This window comes from Diachasmimorpha longicaudata, chromosome 17 (assembly GCF_034640455.1).
Source record: "Diachasmimorpha longicaudata isolate KC_UGA_2023 chromosome 17, iyDiaLong2, whole genome shotgun sequence".
NCBI classification, from domain to species: domain Eukaryota; kingdom Metazoa; phylum Arthropoda; class Insecta; order Hymenoptera; family Braconidae; genus Diachasmimorpha; species Diachasmimorpha longicaudata.
The window spans coordinates 5095038-5119721 of record NC_087241.1 but is presented as its reverse complement, the minus strand read 5'-3'; the positions used below and the strand labels follow the sequence as shown (position 1 = coordinate 5119721).

Sequence of the window (24684 nt, the reverse complement as noted above, 5' to 3'; positions counted from 1 at the left end):
TCAAGAAATAATTTCCAACTGATCTAAAAAAAAATCACCGAACCCTTTTTACCCCACCAGATCCAACCAGATCCTTCTTTCACATCACAAAACCCTCAAAAAACCCCGAAAAACCGAGGAAATCCCGTTCAATCCACCATTTAATTTTGTCCCTCGTTATTCATCATATCGTTTGATAATCCCGCATAATAAAAGCCCCATTCCCCCCAGGAGTTGACAGCCACTGTGACATAACATATCCACCTAGTCACAAAGTAACATTCTATTGACACACAGAGATAGCGAAATGAGAGGTATTTTCGAGCAACACAGAGCTGTAGGAAATGGATGAGGAGACACACAAGGGTTGAAGAGACAGAATAGAGGGATGTAGAAACGACGCTGATTATACTTGGTGATCATATCGCTCGCATATTGACAAACACCGAGGTCCGTACAGTGGAATAATCGTCGGCTTCTCCCCCCCCCCTTACCCCCCTCAATCCCACCCCCTTCCTCCCCATCGCCCATTCCTATTTCCCGGGGAAAACATATTGTATATATACGTATATACCGGGGTTTCATCCCTTGTACTCTCTGTCCTCTTGTATACACGGGTATATTCACCCTCTCTCCCTACACCTCCCCCTCCCTCACCCCTTCTATCCCGCGGCAACCCAAACCTTTGTATTCGCTCTCGTATCACCGCGTTTCTCTTGCACCAGTGCACATTGCCCGCCCACTGCCAACCCACAATACACCGCTAATTCCCATAAAGCACCCTCAGACCAACTCGATACGCAAATGGACAAACGGATGCGCGCACAAACATTGCGAGGTACGCCTCGACCAATCCAACGATTTCTCCCCCACAGTATCATTGGCAAAGGATTTTGATAGTACTGGTCCCCAGAAATTTACAGTAAAGTGGAAAATATGTTGAATAATGAAGGACAAAGGGATTTGTTACAATACAGAGGTAGAGACTATGTTAATTGATAATTAATTAATGGGAAAAATCGTTGAAAGGTCCAGAATGAAAATTTTATGTCATACAAACATTTTTGCAGTTAAAAAAAATTCCGAATTCATATTTTTTAAATTTTCCAATTTAAAATCGGAAAAGAAAAATGTTCGCTAAATTTTCCGCAATTTACGAGACATTATTCTCTCCTTTTTGCCGTTAAAAATCAAAGAATAATCTCCAACGGAGCGACAACCCCAGCACCTGTCTGTTCACCGTTTGATAATCAACGATGCGTATACTTTACCCCCCCCCCTCCCTCCTCCACCCTCCACCATCTCGATGTAGATGTATAAACGGGTAAATCTGTATGAGAACGAGAAGAGGGCAGACGACACAGAGGAAACTATGTAAAACGACAGTTAACGCGTTAACGTACATCACTCTGAGGTGAAGGGATGAGGATCGAATGTTCTAGTGGGGCGCCACTCATTTCCGCCCTTTCTCTTGACATATACTCCGCGCTACCGATGCTGGAAAACACGAATCCTCACGGAGAGTAGCTTTCACCCTTTTGCTGGTGATTTTGTACGTGTGTGTGTGGGTGTGTTTGTGTGTCGTTGGAAGGTCGGTAGGCGCCTCCTTTTCGTAGTAATGCATGTAATTGCAGCTAACCTCATTAAACCCTCCGACTGCGATGCCACTCGCTCAAATTGCGAGAGTCTTTCCTCATCCCTTAGCATCCCTGTGCTGATTGTGAGTTTGGAAGGAATTGGTGTGTTGATGTATGTGTATCCAGATCTAAGATCTTGCGGAATTTAAATTTGATTTTTTAAATAAGAATTTAAAGTCTTGTAGATTTTTTAATGATTATTTTCAATTTTTAAAAACTGGATATCCCTTCAGCTCGAAAAAATGATGGATTATCACTCGGTAAATCATGAAAAACCTCATCCACGTACACCAAAATGATTTTTCTCTCCGGGCAGTCCGATTGTCGCGGATCAGGGTAATAAACCGATCCCGAATTTTCCTCACGCACGACCTCCCCGATCGACTCCCAGTCACGTGCCGCTGATCTATCAATTTGTCAGCGTCGTTTTCACTCAGAATTGCATTCTCCACGTGAAAAAAATCAAATGATAAAATCACCCTTTCCCTACCGAGAAATTAAATTCACTGAAAATTGCTCTCACAAGCAGTTACTGTAATTAAACGAATTCACCTACACTGAAATCGACAAAGTGCTTAACGAGTCGATTAATTGTTGCATTAAACATTACCACGTGTAGACGCTGGATTATTTATGCTCAGTGGTCATATTAGAAGGTATCAAGAACTGGGGTTGGATGACGAGTATTTATTACTATGCATTTTCACTTTATATGGAAGGAAAATAACAAAATTGTACGAGTCGAGTGCTCACTCCTTTACAGTCGGTTTTCGTCTTACAGTTGCATGTAAGTAAATGAAATAATTACTCCCCTCATTAACGTCTTGTTTCATTTTTTTATACCTTCCCCTTAAATACTTAAGAATTTCCATTTTTTAAAATCTCAATTATAATAATGCCTACTTTTGCAATTACGCGTGAATAGCGAAGATTAGAAGAAGATTTTCTCATTAAAAACAACATTCTAATTTCGCGAGATAAAATTTGCGAGTAAAAATTCTGAAAAATTCTCAAGCAAAATCAGCCCTCCCCCCAATTCCGACCAACACAACCTCCCTCCCCTAAAATAAAACGCGTACAATAATAATTACCCGGGTTGCTGTTGCTATTAATCTCGGACTTGTCCGGCAATCCGTTCATCGTTATCTCCCCGAGGATCTGGGTGGCACCAGGAGAGAGAATTTAAAAAAAAAAAAAAGAAAAGACTAATAACTCCCCTCGCAAATGCACTCACTGGGCAATACTGATGGCCACACATTTGTGAAAACTCGACCAGTTGTTTATATTCTCCTTCCCTCCCTCCCTCCCGCCCCCCTCACTCCATTTAAGGGTTTGGATTACCCAAGTCCCTACCGTTGATATTCAATCGTGAATTTAAAGAAATCGTATTCTCTCCTTCACCGGTTAGGGGATGTCATAGTAAGAATTCCAGTATTAAAGTGAGTAGTGGGGGTATGTGAATGAGTCGGGCAGCTGCTACATTCCTGTGTGCCGTCACTTGTGCATTTTCTTTGGACCCTTTTCTTTTAAATAAAAAGCCCCTTGTCGGCGCGCCGTTTCGTATCGCCACATATCGCCGGCCATCGCCGTATCGGATCTTGTGGGAAAGACCTCTTCGAGGGATATAAATATCAAATTATCCTGTCTGAATGGTATTTTCACTGTTTATTTCATCGATTTTTTTTTTCCTTTTCACTCTCAAAGTCCGTTTTTTTTTTTTGCAATTAATTAACCCAACGTGAGTCGTCCGGACAATTAAATTTAATCATCGCGAAATAACACTCGACATTTATTTTGCATTTCGCATTCAGAGGTTTATATACATCACGGTGAATGGTATGAGAGCCGTTCATTAAAGTCTGCCGTTTTCCAAATGTTATTTTTAGTGAAAAAAAAAAGGAGTGAAGAGAAAGAGAATCCCGAGGGGGGGGGGTGGGAGAGGAGGGACCTTTATTTTCGGGGTCTTCTACGCGGGATTGTTTCACCTCGTTCGTACCCGGTGAAATAAATACGAGGGCCGTTGTAATATTGAATAATTCTTCCTTTTGAGTCATCGAATGTGACCAATAAAATAAAATCCACGAGAAAAAAAAATATTGAACATTGAGATGAACAGACGATAACTCAAGAACCGCAGAGTGAAAATGATCGATTTTTTTTTCATTCTCAAGCTGTCATTTCCACCTTTGAAATGAGTCCCGACTCATGAAAATCATTTCGTTTGTTCGTGAGTTATCGGCAATGGCAGGTGATTGTGAAGAAAAAAAAAATCACGAGATGAAACATTGGGATTTTGTTCGCTAAATAATAAAGAGAGCAGCAGAAGGAGAGAGACCAGAACCGAGAGGGTTTGTTATACCCAGCCACGTGCATCATGGGCATTATTCTCGGTTCAAGTGGATCTCCCCGGGCACGTCTGCGGTGGTCTCTCCTCTCCCAAACAGCAAAGCCGCGCGCCACCAAGTAGTCTTGCCTCGTGACTTTATTCTTGCGGGCGCGTGCTGCACATACAAAATTAATTAAAGTCTCAGCGGATTGAGGCCGAGGGAAAGAGAGAGGGCCGTTTATATTGTGACCCCATCGCAGCTTCTGCTTGTGCGGGTACATGAAATAAAAAAAAATATATATATATATAGAGGGGGTGACAGAGAGCCGACCGGAGGCATTGTCGCTGGATTCTTTTTCTCTCCTTTATTCCTTTCGTTCCTCATCTCGCGCTAACATCGCGGTAGCTTCAAGTGCTCGAGTGCAAAACCTCGCCCTTGTTAAGAATTAATCACTTTCTAGACGCCACAGCGCCAACACTGAGATGGATGGATGGGTCGCCGTGTTATTTTAATTGTAAGCAAATTACAGTGAATACGAAGGCGTCTTTGGCCTTAACCTCATCATCTCGTTATCATTCTCCCCCTTTATTTCATTATTATTCCCATTTTTTTATGTCTCTCGCTCTTTAATTTCAGCCCAAGAACCGACGAATCTTTTGTCACAAATTTTTTTTTGTTTAAAAAATGTCTGAAGTTGGACGCTTAGACATTTTTGTCTTAATTTTCCACGTCGACGCAGAAAAATTCCCTTTGCAAAATTCCTCAAATATTTTCCATTCTCATCCCCTCACAAGACGAAAAAAAAATCCAATTCCAATTTTTAATAATTCAAGAGACATTAGACTGCATCTAGTTCAAATACTTAATTTATTGAGGACTCAGAAATGCGTCAAGTTATAATTCACTCGAAGCAAAGAGACACTCATCCGATTAAACTGCATCAGAACCACCCTCTAACCCATCACCCACACATTCTCCAACCAGACGTGAAAGAAATAAATAAAAAAAAAAAAATGAAGAAATAAGCCGACGAGCACATCGAGTCAGCCGTCAGAAGGATTATTGTCTTCGGCTTCTTATCTCCATGATGTTATATGTGGAAAAAGTAACCAACTCCCCGGGGGAAACGAGTATGGAGCGTTGACGTGTTTCGGAACCCTCTTCGAGGTGACGCGATCACCTCGAGGCAAAGAGATCCTGTCTAGCGAGACTATCTTTCCTTTTATACGTCTTCCCAATTTTTGTCATTCTCAACCCCGACTATCTAAGAGACAATCCTGACCCCTTGAATTCTCCAACAATTTCCGACAAATTCCAGAATATGTTAATCTTAATTATTCTTAATTTTTATAGATTCTATTCGGTCTAAAATTCAATTTGAATTTAATATTCCATTTTAAACAAAGTTAATTTAAAATTTCCGACAAAGAAATATCAGTTTAAATATTTTAGCTCCCAAAAAACCTACAGATAATTCAAAAAAATGATTTATCAATCCACAATCACCGTCGGTTATCAAAGTCACGATATAATAAAACTATGACGTCTATGACGAACGAAACGAGACAAAGTACGGCTTTGTGGTACCCAGTGAGAGACAAATTCCCCCCAGCAAAAATCCAACACTGAACCAAATAACACTCCAATGAATAGAGTATATCCCACGTAACCCTCGCATTACAGTCTACAGGCGCAATATTGTGACTGATAATCACAAACACCAAAGGGAATTATTAATATTACCGCTTTTCGAGAAAACCGCGTACAAACCCCACCACCAGCAATCCAACTCGCGTTCAATGCGTATGTGCAATTTGTTTATTCACGAATGAGTTTATACAGTTGGGGGGATGGACGAGGGGGATGGTGGAAAATAGACTAGTGGATAGGGGAAAAGAGGGGGTGAAAATATCAAAAGGTTTGAGAGACGGCGAATGGATAATAAACATATGCCGATAAAGATATCCGGGAACATCGGGCTATGTATACAGAACAACCAAAAGACGATTCTCTGATCTACGATTATGGATTCCTTGATGTTTCTATGAGTCAAAGGAATAGTAGCTTTTCAAAATTGTGATTATTTCCAAGAATAAAGGAAACTGTTGAATATATTCAATAATAAAGATGACTCGATATGAAGAATATTTCGTGAAAATTCAGTCATTGAAAATTATTCCGCAATTATTGCAACGAGGAGAGAAAAATTTCTCTGTTAAAAACAATTCAGTGTAAAACTTTTTGAGAATATTATGCAAATAAAATATATAACATAACATATGTACATATTTGATCCATAAAATTAAGAGATCTTTGTTCTTTCGCATTAAAAATTCCCCAGTTGGTCAGAATTTATCCTAAAAATGTCATTTTTCTCTCCACCAAAACCCTAAAAATTTCTCACTCATATCGATACACATTAACTCATACATTCGGTAATTGCGTTGCTAAAATAATCTCTGGTGGTGGAGCAGTTGCATTTTGGCGTGAATGCGCGAATGCATATTCAGAACGGGCCTCCTCATATTCTTATATGCCCCTCTGACTGACTAAACCTCTCTGTGAGTACCCGAAGTGAAGAGTGCAGTTGGGGTAAAGCGCAATGGAGAATACATAAGGGAAGCCAATGAGATACAGAGTGAGACAAAATTACTGAAACATGGTAGTTGTTGCCCCACTGCCTACCATCGAAAATGCACCAGTGTATATACGTGAATGTGAATGGAACTTGGTTGGCACCCCGCCTGTTTATATTTAGCAACTGTGGGCGGTATAGCTGTCATGGATACGTATCATCGGCATAACTGAGAGCCGGTGTGCGCCCGATGAATAATGAATCTTCGGTTCTCATCGACTAGTGCATCACTGGGATTCACCCCCACCGTCTCCGACCCCCTCTCCCCCCCGGGAGTAAATGACGGTGTCCAGTGAATCAATTGCGGTGATAATTATGATGATTGAAAAAATTCCACATTGAGAGGATTAAATAAGTCGTTGATGCGCGTAAAATGCCGAATGTATTGTGGAATGGTCGGTAATAAGGGGGTGAGTTGTCAAAATTTATGGAGAGAGAGAGAGAGAGAGAAAAAAAAATGCCCAGTGAACTGGGACTAGTAGTAACCGTGGCAGAGCAGGCATGCCACTGCACTGTATGAATAAACGTCTTCCTTATTCGACCAAAATAGACCCTAAACTTCACGTATATCTGGATCAGAGCCAGATGGAGAGAGAGAGTAGGAACAGGGAGACCCTCGCAATTATCTCTGGGTACTTCGTTATTCGGAAGTTTTCAGAAGTTCATTTAGTTCCCATATATTTGCACATTCTTGATTTGTATTTTTCCCTAAAAAAAAAATTCCCTCACCACAACAATAAGAAGAAGAAGAAACGGAAGAATAGCTATCACTCGAATTTTCGTTACTGTCTTCACCCGAAAAAAAAAAATAATCCCCTCCACTGCAGTGATAAATAAGTCCATTGAAAATCGTCTCAGCATCTTCCATATCAAATGACTGGGTATGAAATAATTCTAAGGGTACGAATATAGAACTAGAAATCCTTTGATAATTCAACCAGTCAAATAGAATTCTAATTGCAAGCTCTTGTTTCTGTTGGAATATTCCAGACGTATCCGAGTCACATGCCTGTGGACTCGCAGAAGCAAATGGAGATGCAACGGTTACAGAGTGAACACTTGAAGAGACAGCAGGAGCACATGATGCAGCAACATAATAATATACAAGAGCTACAGGCGCAGATAACAAAGGGACAGTTGAGTATGCCGAGCGCCCAATCACTCATGTTTCTACCATTTCTCGAGCAACTACGTGGTTTACCAGTAGCATCAACTATGCCACCACCAACGTCAACAACTACCGGAAATAAGCATATCAATTCCATAGCTAATGTAAGTTAAACAGATCCTTCAATCTCATTTCAAAATTACATAATTTTCTCCAGTGAATAAAATACCCTACGGATCATAGAAATTTCGAAAGACAGTTACGTATTTGTTGAATATCTCCGAATCCGAAACAGAACATTTAAAAAACCATGACCCTAAATTATCAATGACCAAATGTCATTTCAGATGATAAGTAGCCACCGAGAATCTCAAAGTTGGGCGACAGCCCACCTAGCGCAGCTGACGCCGCACCTGGATAAAGAGACCTCCCCAACACCCGTATCATCAGCCGTGGCGCCAGCAGCACCACCCCTACAAGATCCCGATGCTCCCCTAAACCTAACAAAACCCAAGTCCTCATCATCAGGCGCAACTGCCTCATCCTCATCCCCAGGAAGTGATTCTCACTCGACGGGAGCTGGTAGCAGTGGCCAACAAGAGCAACCCCTAGCAGCTACAGCCCCAAAACCATTTCCCCCAGGTCTACCTATTCCCAGAAATTATCTTCCTTCACTTGCCTACGGGGGACTTCCCCCTCACTTAAGCACATTATCATCGCCAATGGGTAAAGTAATGGTGAAGGAAGAAACAAGTGCTGGTGGTTCAGCAGCAGTTGAAAAACACTATGCAATGCATGGTATGTATGGTTTACCACCAAGTACCAATGCAATACCATCATCACCACAATCCCAACGGCCGATTAAACACTCGAGTAGTCGAGATGAGCCTACACAAGATGAACAGGACTTCCTGTCGTCCCCTCATCTCTGGAGAGATCAGTCTTATAAAGTACTGGAGGATAACACCGAGAAAGCGAAAATGGTGAGACAGCAGAAGAGGGAGAACGAGAATAAACCACATATCAAGAGGCCCATGAATGCTTTCATGGTATGGGCGAAGGATGAACGAAGGAAAATTCTAAAAGCCTGTCCTGATATGCATAATTCCAACATATCAAAAATTCTTGGTGAGAGTTCATTTTATTTTTGTTTTTCAAGGTATTTCGTGGGGAAAGGGTCGATCAAAACGGAGCAATAAACGGGCACAACTATAGAGGGAAAATCAGCCACTTTTTTAAATCAAACTTTTTCTCTTTATGTGTCCCACCCTCCCGAACCCCCCAAAAATCCATTACCGGGCGCTAATTTAGTAATAAAAAAAACTGCCTGAATTTCGCCTCCCATTCATTTTATCGGCTTCATTTTCCTCTATGTCCTGTTTTCCCCGTAACGTCGGCATTATAATAATAATCAAATATCACCATATCATATAATTAAATCATCCTACAATTAAATTCAACAGGAGCGCGATGGAAAGCAATGTCAAATTCTGAGAAGCAACCGTACTACGAGGAGCAATCACGTCTATCAAAATTACACATGGAAAAACATCCTGACTACAGGTATCGTCCGCGTCCCAAACGCACCTGCATAGTCGATGGTAAAAAAATGAGAATTTCCGAATATAAATCACTGATGCGACAGAGGCGACAAGAGATGCGACAACTTTGGTGCAGAGACGGTGGTCCAGAAATGGGTTTTCTATCACCAGTTGGTGGTGATATGGGATCACAGCATCATCCAGCTGGGCCAGGGCCATCAGCAAGGCCATCAGTATCACCACCAGCATCACTTTTAAATGGTACAGCTGGACCAAGTCAGGATCATTCCTCATTTTACTATCCCCAAGACAGTCTATCACCCTCGGATATGATGAATTTTTCACCTGATAATTCAGGATCAATTGGTGGTTATGACGCCAGTCCCAGGCATCACGACGAGGATTGAACCGCAGCTCCGGGTCAGCCTGTTTGTCGACCCGGAGCACCAAGAACTTATCACGCCCGTGAACTCTTCTGGTAGAAATTAATAATCATGAGATAATCGTTATGCTTCATTGATTACGAATTCATCGTGATTAAATGCTGGTACCAAATTTGGGGGACACAATGTTTCTCGAGATTATGATGTATCCAGGTGCCATCAGGCAATTATTTTCAATTAATCACGAGGTGAAGAAAATCAAAGTGCCAAATTCTTAAACGGCCATGAATAATGCTCGAGAGCATGACGACAATGTTTTGTATAAAAGAAACTGAATAATGATTAGAGAAATTAATGAATGAACCGATGACGTTACGATAAGTAAGAGAATATTTTAACTCATCAATTATCATCTCAAAAGTCTCGTTCCCTACACTGTTAGAAGAATAATTGATATTTCACTGTAATTGGAATTTTTTTAACTCCAAATGAACAAGAATTTACCAAATTCTTGTTCATAACTAAATTCATAGAAATTTGTATTAATTCCCTGGAATTTAATTTGACAGTGGATTACCGATAAATCCAAAAATAAAGAATAAAATTGACCCTTTTGATTGATTTTTAATTAAAAATCTCGTTTTACCACTTCACTATAGAATTGTCAATGCTAAATTTCGCGAAATTTCAGTGGAATTCCGACAAAACTTTTCCCAAATTAAACCGGAAATTTCACCACCAAATTTCTAACAGTGTACCTCACAAAAGAAACAACTGGCCATTGAATCCCCCCCGAAGCCTCAATTATCTCCCCCCCAAAAATGCACAAACGCATGCAGCCAACTCCATGCCAACGCCTAGTACTTATAGTATTTTTATCATTTATTTATTGAATCTCATATCATTATCGATTGGACTAGATATCGCGAAGAGTACAATAGGAATGATTGCGAAAAAAAAACAAGATCTTTTATTTATTCAAAAGAAGAAAAAAAATCATAAAAATCTTGTTATCTAGGTTCTCTTCTCTACTATTACCTCAAACCGAGGACCGGTGAGTTTGGGGGAGCTTGATGTGATAATTACTTATGTGCCAAATAGCGTTTTCGGTGACACGGAGAGGGTAATTAATTCATTTTTCCTTAATAATAATTGAAAAAGGCCGATATCTCCATAGTTCCGAGGCGCCATTGGCCTCGACGCAACTCAAAGAAAAAAAAAAAACAACCGCAAAAGAAAAAAAAAATATTAAACTAGAAAAACACTAGAATTCACCGCTCGATATAATCGATCCTATATCACCTAATTTTTCATTATCCCCCTTTTTATGTTTTTTTTCCTCCCATTTATTTATAGTCAGTGCAATTTATAAACAAATGTACCTAATATAATTTTATAAAGAGAGCCAGTATCCTCGAATATTGATATATCCGAGTGGCACGCGAACCAGTAGATATATTGAGGGTGAATGCACGCGAGGATAGAAAAACAAAAGAATATTAATTAGCTTAATGTTAACGATTATTATTTATTTTATGTATATAAATGGAGTTAATTTTTAAGTTCGGTTGAATCTAGTTCACCCTGTGCCCTCTATCTCTCGTCTCCCCGCCCATCCATCCCTCACCCCCTTCCCACCCCCTCATCCCCAAGAATTATTATTGTACAGTGTAATTATATTACTTGTGATGCATGCACGTAGAGTTTAATTACTCTACGTGTTAATTACTCGATCACCTTGTATATGACGGGGGATGGGAGAGTAGAATGAGATCGTGGGGTGAAATGGAACAGTCCTGTGATTTTAGGATTTTTTTTTTTGATGAAATTGGGTCAATTATGAGGGGCAAGTTGAATCTAGATTTTTTCACGTGAATCAAACGGTTAAAATTGAATTATTCACATCATAAATAGGGCCAATTAATTCATCATTCGGCATTACGAATAAAAATCAATTTTTATCTGCTGAAGAAAGGGTTAAAAATGACTAGCAAAACTATGTGAGTCAAATTGACCTCATATTTCATCCCAACTTCATCAAAATCAGCAATTACAAAATTCCATCTCAATTAAGTTTCATTTCCCCCACATCTCATTCCCCTCTCTCGCCCTCGTCGATGTTGAAGAGAAATTGAAACAAATGGTATAGTTTTTATTACGAAAAAAAAAGAAAAGAAAAAATATTTCGTATTCATTTACAATTTCCCTTTTATGTCTAGTTATCTTCGTTTTTTTTTCGAAAAAAAAAATTGGAGTTATGGATTTATTAATTTGTCTCTAATGATTTAATATTGTTAATAATTTAAGGGCTAAGCTTTACATTTTTAATTGTACCTATATAAATTTATACAGGATTGTATATGCCAGTGATGACTATGCAACGACGAGTGAAAACAATCAAGAGAAGAAATATAAAAAAGAAAATTAACAAAAAAACGTATGAATAAATTAGAATGTCCACTCGACGAAAAAATACTCATTAAATAGGGGGGGAAGGGGGGGAGCGGGTTGGGGGAATTGGCCCAAAGGTCTAGCGACAATTCCATTCAATCATAATCAGTTTTTTTAATTGCCAGTGAATATTCATTCGTTGAATGATAGTTTCCAAAGGTTGATCGGAATAAAATACGAATCTTGCATTTTTTTTCTATTATTCATTGATGTGCCATAATATCCCATTAACGTTCGCCTTTTTACTCCAATTTTTTTTCTCCATTTGAGGTGCACATGTCAACGAGAATTCTCCCGAGTTCTCCCTTTCTATATTTCATCAAATCACTTTGAATAAACCAAACTCCAATTGTAACAACCAGCACAGGCTTCATTAAAATTACCGAACAAATTTAAAAAATATAAAGAACAACAAATTATGCGGCAAAATCAGTGCAAGACGCAATCTGTAATAAATAGCGAAAAAAACTGTAAATCAAATATATTATATTAACTAACTATCGTAATATAAAATGTAAGAGGAAAAAAAATACAAGTGAAACTAACATTAAAATGAGAAAAAAAAATTCAATATTCCAAGCATTCACTTCATACATGTACGTTGTTGTTACATATATATATATATACACATATATATATATATATATATATATAAAGGGTAATGCTTTTCTGACATTCAGATTTAGTTGTAGAAATGAGAGAAGAACGTTACGATTAGAATTCTTTATGTAAGCAAGTGTAAATAGTCATGCAATACTGGGTCAGTGGAGTGCATGTTTGTGTGTGTGCAAGAGATATGAAAATTGAATGCAAGTGCTGATGCCATTAACATTCTCACGGCCACCTTAACAGCAAGAAAAATTGTAACAATAAAACTGATTCGAAAGAATAAAAGTTATTCATAAATAACACAAAAAAAATTGTTAATGAAAATTGTAGTGACTCGTAGATGGTAATTTTTTCGATAATTGGAAAAATAGTGTTAAGGTGAGCCGTAAAAAAATAGTTTATTAGATAGCAAAAAGAACAAGTGAAAAAGTCACGGCTGGAAAAATCATCCTGTTATTTTGTTTTCCCCCTCAACGAGACAATTTTCGGCGGTTTACTAAAAAAAAATATGATGAATATTTTATTGTACAATTCGGCTGTGACCAACTGCGATTCAATCATATGCTTTCACGATATTTATCGGCACGATGAATAAAATTCACTCGTAAATTTCTGGCAGTGACTTTTTCTATGACTAGCGACGTGAAAAAAAAAATAAATAAAAGGAAACAAAAATTAATTAAACACGCCCTGTACTGCATAGAGAGAAACAGCGCCATTATAAACATGAATGTATCATTATATTTATTATTAATTTAAAATTTAGGTATCTCTTTGTTGTTTGTATTTTACAACCGTAATCAATTATTATGAAATATAAATAAATATCTCTATAAATAATAATGATTCGCTGTTTCATTCCTGTCAGTTCAACTGATTTTATTTACAAATTATGAAATTACCATCAATTGTCAATAATTAATGATAATTTAGATACATGGCGAATAAAAATAGTGTCTCCTCAATCTGCAATTCCGCACCACCCAGGGTCTTGATAATATTATGAACTTTGTCAAGTTGAAGTTTTTCCGCTGGTGTCATCATCTCCTCGATCTAAAAGTCCCAAATAGATAAATCAGAAAAATTCCCAAAAACGTATTAAAAAAAAAAATTTTTAATTCAAAAACCTCCTGTAGCTGTTCTTCAGGTGCCCCCCTTTCCTTCAAATTACTGATAAGTGTTTGAATCCTCAGCTGTTTATCAATCATCCTCCTGTTATCTACAGTTTCGTGTTCCCTCCTCTGCATGGTATTGTACAGCGCATGATAGCAGTGCTCCATCTCCATCCTGACAACTTGATTCAAGTCAATATGAAACAAGAAGAAAGCCTTCAACGGTGCTTGTGATACCCCGGCCTTCTTCACCTCCGCCATCTGCAGATAATTTTCTTGAAAGAGGATGAAAGTCAAGTGCTTCGCCTCCTTGGCAGGAATCATGGCCAGTTGCTGGATCTGCTCCACCTCGATGTACTTTTTACTCTTGACTAGTCTGAAAATTCTCGCTGCTTTGGACCCAAACCTCTCCATCACGATGTTCTCCAGGGTTGCCCAGGCCAGTTGGGCGAATGCCTCCTTGACGTTGACACTGAACTGTCCCCCACCAGAGTCCCCAACCCGTCTCAAAAATTGCCTCGAGTCCTCTTCGATCAGTCGTAGATACTGATCAAGATACTGTGTCAGTGCTGGAATATCCAATCCCTTGACTTTGTCCTTAATTTCGATGTAGGGAATGGGGTTTGAGGTGTCTGCCCATGAGGCCGTCCTCTCGTACATCAGAAAGAGCATCTGTCTCATCATTTCCCCAGCATTATCGTCTACCATTCTGGAGACAGCCTCCACAAGCGTTTTATCCCTCAAATCCTGAATCAACCGATCAAAATTCACTCGCCAGTATATCCCCTTGTCCCCAGGATCAACCTCAACCCCTTCAACTATACTCTTAAGTGCCTTGAGGTCCAGTGTCTGTATCATGAAATCTGGCTTGTCTGTTGTGATCTCCCCCATTTCTTCTGTACACGAGCTCCTCATTAAAAATTGATTTTTAATTAAGAGTTCGAATTTTTCTTTCATCAAATACAGAGAAGGAGCAGCATCACCTGAAAGATTTTTTTTTAGGAACATAAAGACTGCGATTCCAATCACTTTGTGTTTATCTTGAAGAGAGAAATATGTGCTGCCTTACCCAGCTTCTGAACCATTCTCATATATGATTTAACAATCACTTGAGAGGCTGTATCATATCCCTGCTTGAGTATCTCCTCTAGTATAATTTCTCCCTCATCCCCACAACATTGTTTAACAAAAAACATGAACCTGAAAGAGCAACAATAAAGAATCCCTCCACACACAAACAATTTACACTAAAAACTCCTAATTACCTAGAGTATCTGAGTACCATCGTGACGTTATCAGGAAGGAGAGTATATTTCATACCCCTTTCCGACATTTCATGGAAGACAAGTCCATATTTAATGAGAACACATAAAGCTTCTTTCACCTAAACTCCAAAATCACAGATTTATCGCAGGACAAAATGTTTAAAATTAAAATAATCGTGTAACCACTAGAAAATAATGACATTCTCGAAAATATATTGTAGAGAAAACTAACCACTACAAAAAAGATATATGCAAAATCTCACTATTTCGTACTGACATTTTTCAAAAACATTATTAAGATGAATGTAATTACCTTGACAAGGGGAATATTAGTATTTACCGTCACAAAGTGTAATCCCTGTGAACCATTTTTATACAAACACTCACCCACTGATTGAACGATACTTCCAAAATGCTCTAGTAATATTGTTGAGCATAATTTACCACAATAAAAGGACATTTTGGATGTATTAATACAATTTTAAACCCCCATACGATCTTGAACATGTGTTTCAAGGGGTTGAATCAATTCGGAGCAGAGGTTAGGTTATAACATAGGTCGATAAAACAGCTTTCTCGCGATAATTCAAAAGGTATACAGAACTTTGATAGTTCTTTACGTTTTTTTCTCGTCTTATTTACCATTAAATACTTAATTTATTTTTGGTTATTTATCGAGGTTTCTGTTTTGCACTGATTTTGTCGCTTCACATTTTCGTTGTTCTTCCCTTCGACGTAATAAATGATGGTGAATTGCCTGGCTTATTCTTGTGATAATTTGTTCGAAAAATGAATAGAAGTTTATCAAAATATTAATGGTTTTTTCCTGTTCGAGGAACGCATGGGTTTATCAAGGCTTTTCCCCCATTTTCGAAATCTCAAAATAGTCATCCCGTTCTATAGACTTTTTCGCATTTCTCATCCCAAAATTAATTAGGAAAGTTGATAAGGAGGAATTTCGCAACTTTCTATTGTCAGTGGTCCTTCAAATATTAAATTTAATAACATTCAGAAGGTGTCGCAAGCGCAATTCTATTGAGCCCCGAAGTTCTGGACGTTCGTTCGCAAAATAAATTCCACGATTGTTTTTCTCGCATTTTTCCTTTGCGCTCCCAAATTTTTATTGATAAAAATCAATAAGTAAATAAATGGGACTCACCGGTGCTGACCACTGCTTCCCGCTATCTCCAGGCCTCCAGATCTGGTCGATATTCCCTCCTCCTGACACGTCACTCACAATATTCACTACTTTTGAATTTAAACTTGGAAAATATACGTTTAAAAATATCAAAACAAAACTACACACACTTTAAGCACTGTATTCCATGTTTTTGCACTTTGCACTCATCCTGAAATTAACTGGGGAAGTTGTAACATTGATAGGGACAAAAATTAAATTAAAAAACATTCAGGAGTCGCAAGCGCAATTGTATTGAGCCCAGAACTTCTGGGGGCTCGTTCGCAAAAATAAATTCCCTCGTTCTTTCGTTTCGCATTTTTCCGTCGCAGTTCGCCATTTTTACTAATAAAAATAAATAAATAAATGGGACTCACCGGTGCTGATCAACTCCATCATCTCCAGATCTCCTCCTGCTCTCCAGACAGACCAGACCAGGATTCTGATCGAAGTTTCCTTCTCCTGACAGGGCACTCACACTATTCACCATTTTCGAAATTGAATTTAAAAAAAATATTTAAAAAATTCAAAACAAACCCGCACACACACACATACACACACACTTTGACTGCCATCTTCCACGGTTATCACTTCACCGATAATAGAGAAATTCCCGGAAACACTTCACTACTTTTTTAACGTTGACATCACAAAAAAATCCTTTTTAATTACGTTCATCCCAAGTTTGATTGTCCGACCGGAGGTTAAATTAATTCAAAAATTAATAATTCCTTCAAAATATTAAAAAGTCTCTCTCACTGTTCAGAATTCACCAGCAGGGCCATCTTGCGACGCCAGCAAATAGCTGGGCATGCCCAACAATCGATCATGCCATTCATCCATCCACACCATCCCATGATCGTCCTGATCCTCTCAAGTCATATAATTATGGGGTATCCATCCAGCAAACAATATCATCTCAATATCGCCAAAAGCCATGATGAAAGGATGCTCATCCATTATTATCAATTAATTGACTCATTCTTCGTAACTATTTCATCGTCTATATGATGGTTCCGGTCAGCAAGGTACAGAGAAATCGTCACGGCAGCATTTGGTGCCGACCATCATGATACTGCGCAGTTGCGATGCGCCTGATATTCCACGGCTCGGCATCGTATTTTTGACCAAATTATTCCAAAGAGTTTTGTGTCGTTCTTACCTCCGGGAAACGGCCAATTTCGTGATAAAATCAATACCGATGACTATCGCCGATGTTTGAGCCAATTATTTATAATTATTTCTGTTATTTTACTTGCAAAAACCTCGAAATACCGCAGCACCAGCACGCGCTGCCTCCTGCTAGAGCCGAGCCGCCATTTTGGGCGTGCGTGGACTCGATGCGCACAGGGCTCGAGCTCGGGGCTAAAGTGAAGCGAGAACAGCATTGAATAACGTTCTCATACTTTCATTACCCCATAATAAACCCAAATTGCGCAATAAAATAACTCTCAATAATTATTAGAAATATTTGAGTAAATTATTAAGAATTTTTCTGTGGATTTTCGAGGCGTTTTCCGGGAAAATTCACATCATATCTAATTATCAATCATTTTTTTAATCCTCTATTTAATTTATTAATCAAAAAAAAATTCCAATATTAAATTAAAATCATTATTAATGAGTGCATCCCTATTTCAGTCGATTCATTGTCTGATTTTAATTTTTCTAACAATTATTACTAAAAAATGGGCCCATTGTTCATCATTATTTCATTGCCTATCCAACGATTCTGCTCGGGTATATAAAGAGCAATCGTCACGGCGTTATTTGGTGTCGGACATCTTAATACTGCGCAATAGCGATGCGCTTCATGCTCAAAGGCTCGACTTAGCATTTTTTGACCAAATTATTCCAAAAAGGGTTTGTCTCGTTCTTACCTCAGGGAAACGGCCAATTTCGTGATAAAATCAATACTGATGACTATCGCCGATGTTTGAGCCAATTATCTATAATTGTTTCTGTTATTTTACTTGCAAAATCCTCAAAATTCCGCAGTACGAGCACATGAACGCGTCGTCTCCGCTCAGTACCCAGCAGCCATTGCGAACCGGCGCGGACTCGATGCGCACAGGGCGGGGGGCTCGGGGCTATATTGAAGCGAGAATAGCTTTGAATAATGTTCCCGTGCTTTTATTACCCCACAATAATCCCAAATTGCACAATAAAATAATTCGTAATGATGAGAAAAAAATTTGAGTAAATTTTTATCAATTTTCCCGAGGGTTTTCGATACTTTTTGTGGGAATGTTTTGTGATACGTGTTTATCAACATTTTTTTAAGCCCTCTACTTCATTTCTTAAGCCAAAAAAATCTCCAACATTCAACTAGAGACATTGTCGATGAGTATATCGATAGTTTATCCCATTAATTATGTTTAATTACCTGATTTTACCGTCAATTTTTCCTCGAAAACGGGACGACGCTCGTTTTCCCCCTTCACCTCCACCGCCATGTTGCTCATGCGCAAGACGATTCCACGCACGCGCCCACACACCCAAGATTCTCAGTTGTGTGCTCTCATTCCACCCCGTGTCCTTCATTTTTTTCCTCCCATTCTCACCAAAAATATCTCTCTCTCTCTCCCTCGCGACTGTTGACGCTTTTCCATTAATTACCTGCTGTCCCTTGAATAAAAAGCCAGACCACTTGTTTGCATACTGTTTCGTTTAAATAATCAACGGGTCCTTTTTTCATCACCCCAAGGAGCTATAATCAACGGAATAATTACCCAAGTACCAAGTATTTTCGTCGAGTGCCACACACATATACACAGACACGTAATGGACATGCTCCACTCTAACGAAGGTACGAGTGAATATGAAAATCACAGGATATTGAGGTAATTTCACCTGTCGGGTTGGGCATAAGCTGGTGTTGGGGTTAAACGTTGACATTTGGATTGTTATGCATCAGTGAGGTAACCTTTCATGATCTTTAACCTTACTTTGTTTTGTTTCTCCCAGTTGTGCGATGGTGATGAGCATGCTGGACAGTACCACTGCGTTATGAACGTGAGAATATCTGACAGATCAGCTTACCTGTCAACGTGAGTTTTTTCCATCCACATGTGGAGGGTTTTTCTATTTTATTTTCAATACCAATTAAATTATCATGGATTGGAGTTGACAGAAGTCTTGTTTGGGTCCATACTGAAGATCCATTGATTTGATGAGGAGCAATGGTCCTCAGTTCCATGTAAACTCAATTTTTGCATTAAATTTCAATGCAGGACACATTGCAAACATTTTTCACAACAACAAAGGAAATTCTGATGATATCTTTATGTATTAAGCCCTAATGAATTCAATCATATCTTAAAATATTCGTTTTAATGTCATTAAGGCCAAGTTATAAAATGGTTACGATAGCTATATTAGATAATTTGAGTTTTATGACGGTTCCTCTACTTATTTTTCTAAATTGAATTGTTTCAAATTCATTGAATAACCTCAGCAGCTGTCAGAAGTAGTTTAAAAAAATATTATTGGATTCAGTAATACGAAATAAACATGGGGCTCTGAATTATTTTAAATTTCTGTGAAGTAATCTGCTCTTGGAAGTTGCAAAAGGTATATTACCATTCCTATTTCGTGTCCTGCACGTTCTCAAAGACTTTGCTCATCCTCACAGATGTTCAGTCCAGTGCAGATAAAGCAGGAATTTTCCAACGCGGAGGATTCCAGTCAGAGTGGTCAGAACTGTGTCCAGAGCAATGTAGAGTATCCAGTCTTCACGAATCAGGACGTTGAATACATGTACAGGCAGTTACCCCAGTTCTGGAGTCAAAATCCAGGCATTCAAATGGCCGAGGAAGTGGTGATGACCAAAAATGATCTGCAGGGACGACAAAATGTGGCTCAACCCAGCCCAGTAAGTGTTCAACATAAATGAATAAGTTGAATAATATATTTGTTTATTTTCCTCTGCAATTCTAGTCTCTCGGGGGGAAAAAAATCTTTGACGTGCTATGAAAGAAGTGATGGATCATTTACTCCTTCGAGGCTTTCGCTATTAATTATTTCCATAGATCATTCCCGATTGCTATCACGCAATGTCAAGATTTTAATTGATTCCACTTTTTTCTAATAAAAAATTATGAAGTCATCCACTTGAGAAACTTCTGGATCTTTTAGACAGCCAGAAATTGAATTATTCTTGTTATATTGACAGTTAATTACCTTTAGTCCACCCATTCTACATTTCCTCTGCAACTAAACATAAATAAATAACCTAGCAGAGGTCCTAATAATTTCCCCCATTTCAGCAAGTGTCTCCCTACCTGCAGTCGACCCCTCTCTTCCAACTGAGCCAGCAGCACGAGCTGAACACTTTGAGTCAGCACGTGTCGTGCCTGCCAGCCCCCCAGGACCGCCAGCAGCTGACTCACATGCTCCAGCAGCAGAGGCTAGAGCTGCCCGAGGGCTCCGAGCCTCTACGTCAGACCTCCCCAACCAAGCAAAATGGCCCTGGAAGGCCCCCAAAATCCTCCAACACCAGCTCAACCACCAAAAAGCTCAAGTGCCAGTGTGAAATATGCTTCAAAGAATTCGGTCACAAGAGCAATCTCTTCATTCACATGCGCACCCACAACGGTGAGAGACCATACAAGTGCAGCCAGTGCGAAAAATGCTTCACACACAGTGGTAATTTGGCCATTCACATGCGTACACACAGCGGTGAGAGGCCCTACGCATGCCAAATATGCGGTAAAATGTTCAGTCACAGTGGCAATTTGTCCACCCATTTGCGCACACATTCTGGTGTTAAACCATACAAATGCAGTGTTTGTGGTAAAGAATTCAGACACAGTGGTAATCTGTCGATACACGAGAGAATACACTCGGGTGTAAAACCATTTCAGTGTAAAGTATGTGGAAAAGAGTTTTATCACAGTGGAAATTTAACGACACACATGAAAAAACATCCGGTCATCAGCAGCAAGGAGGATTGCGAGAGTGAGGACGACATCGGGATTGGGGGGAACGTTGGGGATAGGGTTGTTACTGTGAGAAATGAGGATGGAGAGGAGGCCAATGAGATGGAGAGAAATGCCCAATCACCATTTGTGACGAACAGTTAATGATGCTTTTTTGGGGGTATGGTTGGAGAGCCATTCGGAGAGTGAGTACTTCATGTGTTTCAGATGATTCGGGGGAAGTTTTGATTCGCGGAGATATTAAATTATTTATCTCGACTCCTGGTCAATTGTTGGAAAATACCTTGATGTCTAACATAAACGAAAAGTCTGTAGGGAAGAGATAAAACGAGATAAGTCATTTATGACTAGTGGTCAGGTTTGTTAAATATTTGTAAATCTAGGGAAGATCGCAAAATTATTGTTAAAAAATTTTTTGTGGAGGGAATTGATTGTTACAATAAATTTCATCACAGAAATTCCGCTCTCTATCTTAGACTCGGAGGTATTGCTCAAAAACTTGATGCAGAGATGAGTCGACTTATCTGGTTTTATCATTTCGCTACTGAATGTTTTTCTTATTTTTTGTAAGCCACTATTTTTCAATTTTCACAACACTATTTCTTTGATTGATAGCTAATCAACGCCAATTATAAAAAATGGTCATTGGGTTCGAACAAATTCATAACCCGAAATAATCATTTCAAACGACATTTTCCGTCTGAAACAGAAGTAAAACTCAACTTCGGAGTGGAATTGCGACCGTACTGCCGCGAATGTATGATATTTTCTTATTTCAACTAAGGAAAACAAATTGTTGGAAGCTCCAATGAATCTGTACTTAAGACACGTAATTTTTTAAAATTTCATTATACCCCTTTATTATTGAATAATTCCACTCCGGACTCGGCGAACCGTCGAGGGGAGCTGGACGGTGATATTGTCCGTGTACTCTAGTTAATAATTTCAATCGATGAAGAAACAATTTGTGGATCAAATATTGAAAGATCTATACTGCATTGAATGATACATTATTACTTGTAATTACTAATCCAAAAAATTACCTACTTTTGTTAATTAATGGGCCCTTTAATCACACCAAACTATAAACAGAGGTATCATATTTGAAACATTTATTTTCTATTTTTTAATATTTCCAATCTCAGATGTTAAAATGCAGAATTATTAAATTAAAGAGACAAGTGGAAAAAATACATTGTACATTGGGAATTGTTAATTGAGTCTCTCCTAGGGAGAAATGTCTTCAGGGTATCCCACCGCCTTTCATGTGGAATGTCAAAATGGTATATTCACCTGGAGTTCCCTTACATCAATTAATCTTGGCAGAATAATTGAACTAAAATTTTTAATCAACGAAATTCGCTGATTTCCTTGGCAAAGTACTGGATATCTCGAACTCAAGACATAATTTCTCGCTGTGATCACTTCCCTCCCCCCTCTCCGGTATCAGCATTTTCTCTATTTTTACCTTTAACGCAATTTCATTTCCAATAGAAAAATCCTCACGTTCTGTGAACAGCTCTGTACTTAGTACAACGTGGCGCCAGTATTTCCAGGTTTTACGGTGTTGCATTAGTACAGCGCGCGACACCGGACGCCTTTCGCATTGAAACGAACATTCCTGTGTGTTTACACGCCCCGATTGATTTCGATTTGCTTTCTCACTCGACTATGGCCAGTGAATAAAAATATCATTAATCATCCATGATCAGCGATTCTCCATGCCGTGAGGGCTGATCATTCCGCCGATGCCGAGTGATTATAATTGAACGACAAGAGAGGAGAAATAAAAAATAAATCATTGGGGATGGAAATTCACAATGAACGAAATTCATCTAATCGTCTGTTGGCGCCGAAAAAATAGAACAAACAAACAGCTATTGCTCTTGAACCCTAATTGCGTAACTGAACGACTGATGCAATTGATAACGCTGGGCTCCCAATTTAGCCCATTGTAAATTTGAACAGCATCGAGACGTAGCTCCATTATTTTTCTAATCACTCGAGCGTTATTTTGCTTGAACAATCAATTTGATGTGCCACTAATCCACGTCTGTCTGGATATTTTGGAATTTAATAACAACGGAAAACCTTACAATCAATTTTTTAATCCAATCATTGTCACCCCCAAATACTTTTTAAATTCCTGAAAATTTTCTCAAAAACCTCACCCCTCCTCCACCCATTATATCACTCGTTATATCAGTCCCTCCCCCAAATGGGATGAAATTCAGGTAGCCGATGTGAAGTGAACTCGTACGGCCTCGGTAACAAGCCACCAAGTAACACAACAATCTTTCCTTCCTTCCAGCATTCCCCATTCTGTTCCCTCCCCCTCGGAATATTTTTTGCAAAATCTCTTTCCCTTATTGCGTGTACCGAAGAGTCTAAAACGAGAACCTAACGCAAGCAAAACGACGTAAAACCCGTCAATGAAAAAAAAAAGTCAGGGAAAAACGATGATGACAACCGGTGAAGAAGGCCCTTACGGGTCCGTAATACGGGTATATCCAGCTCATGCCCCGAGGGAGGTTACCGAGTATTATAGCGGCAAGAAGAAGTGCCTCTTGGAGCCCACAACGTATACACGTAGACTCATCATTGAGTCTGGACCAAAGGCGCTTCTTATTCCACAAGCAGTCGATGCTATTTTCATCCAACCAGTTTGTGCTACCTGGTGTGGTTAAATAAAAAATAAAAAGAAAGGTAAAACCGATTCGAGTGAAGGGGGAGGTGCGGGAGGGAGGGGGAGGGGGTTAAAAAAAATATTATACACCGAGGGGGAAAAATAGTCGTGGAAATGGCGCCGGTGTAACAGAAGAAGACGACTGACCTGAAAGAGGACAAAGACCACGATGGGAATCACGAGGAGGGACCCTCTGCCCATTGGCCTCACCACAAAACGAGTTATGTTTGACCGAGCGTGCACCCTGGGGTCGCGGTCCTCAACTCCACCATCGTTTCTTTTATTTCTAGTTGTTTATTCATGGTTTTTTATTCGTTATGGATGGGGTCGTTGCCGAGGATTGCCCATTCTTGTGTAAGGCCCATTCGCCATAGCCTTTTCGTTAATTTTTTACTCGGTCTCGTCGTCCCGGCTTCGGTAGTTTTTCAATGACGATTTAGTATATGTTCGGTGTCCTTTTTCCTTCGGGTGTTCGTGAATTTTCCGGTGGAAAAAATGACAAAGCGAATTTGCAACTAATTTCAATAATAAAATAACGGAAGAGGGCCTGTAAACGATTTGCAAAATTCAGGGGAATACATTCTTCAGTTTTATTTCAATCAATTCTATAAAATAGGGTCCAAGCCAGTTGTATTTCAGCGAAGTCTGTTTTAAATAAATAATAAATAAATTCCGTCGTCTGCATCGCGTGAACCTCCATCGACTGCACGCCCCGGCGAAACTAACGTTAAGAAAAATAGTCTGTTGTGTTCTGTTCTGGGAACAGAACAGAACAGAACGTAACAAGAAGAATCAAGTTGAAAAAAAGTCGCTTACCTGGCTCTCTCCGAGAAG

General features: G+C 39.1%; 3 protein-coding genes across 8 annotated transcripts in view; 2 read left to right on the top strand and 1 right to left on the bottom strand.

Moving 5' to 3' along the window:
* The window catches only part of LOC135170556 (transcription factor SOX-13), an 82066-nt gene extending 68553 nt beyond the window's left edge, over nt 1-13513 (top strand). For all 5 annotated transcript variants that reach the window (XM_064136500.1, XM_064136499.1, XM_064136498.1 and 2 more), the window contains 3 exons: nt 7569-7850; nt 8034-8814; nt 9150-13513. In XM_064136500.1, the coding sequence (XP_063992570.1) occupies nt 7569-7850; nt 8034-8814; nt 9150-9634 (1548 nt within the window). In that variant the 3' untranslated portion in view covers nt 9635-13513. The remainder of the gene's footprint in view (nt 1-7568; nt 7851-8033; nt 8815-9149) is intronic.
* A 19-nt stretch (nt 13514-13532) lies between these two features.
* On the bottom strand, nt 13533-15594 carry LOC135170561 (DNA-directed RNA polymerase III subunit RPC3). Its single transcript, XM_064136511.1, has 5 exons — nt 15361-15594; nt 15048-15166; nt 14852-14982; nt 13798-14765; nt 13533-13723 (listed from the first exon to the last, which is right to left on the bottom strand). The coding sequence occupies exons 1-5, from the start codon at nt 15505-15507 to the stop codon at nt 13589-13591; spliced, it is 1500 nt and encodes a 499-aa protein (XP_063992581.1). The 5' UTR covers nt 15508-15594; the 3' UTR covers nt 13533-13588.
* A 3172-nt stretch (nt 15595-18766) lies between these two features.
* Nucleotides 18767-22359, top strand: LOC135170562 (zinc finger protein 347-like). Of its 2 annotated transcripts, none has more exons than XM_064136512.1 (4): nt 18767-19033; nt 19192-19274; nt 19859-20098; nt 20493-22359. In XM_064136512.1, exons 3-4 carry the CDS (start codon nt 19859-19861, stop codon nt 21306-21308), a joined length of 1056 nt encoding a protein of 351 aa, XP_063992582.1. In that variant the 5' UTR covers nt 18767-19033; nt 19192-19274; the 3' UTR covers nt 21309-22359. The 2 variants fall into 2 exon arrangements, with proteins under 2 accessions (XP_063992582.1, XP_063992583.1); XM_064136513.1 differs by having other exon boundaries at nt 18767-19067.
* The last annotated feature ends 2325 nt before the right edge of the window (nt 22360-24684 follow it).

Bases quoted from the DNA above. Each gene is read 5' to 3' on its own strand.
- LOC135170561 (XM_064136511.1), bottom strand. From the start codon at position 15,507: ATGTCCTTTTATTGTGGTAAATTATGCTCAACAATATTACTAGAGCAT. The intron at 15,167-15,360 runs GTAATTACATTC...TTTGGAGTTTAG, and splicing joins CTAATATTCCCCTTGTCAAG to GTGAAAGAAGCTTTATGTGT. The intron at 14,983-15,047 runs GTAATTAGGAGT...TTGCTCTTTCAG, and splicing joins ATGGTACTCAGATACTCTAG to GTTCATGTTTTTTGTTAAAC.
- LOC135170562 (XM_064136512.1), top strand. From the start codon at position 19,859: ATGTTCAGTCCAGTGCAGATAAAGCAGGAATTTTCCAACGCGGAGGAT. The intron at 20,099-20,492 runs GTAAGTGTTCAA...CCCCCATTTCAG, and splicing joins ATGTGGCTCAACCCAGCCCA to CAAGTGTCTCCCTACCTGCA.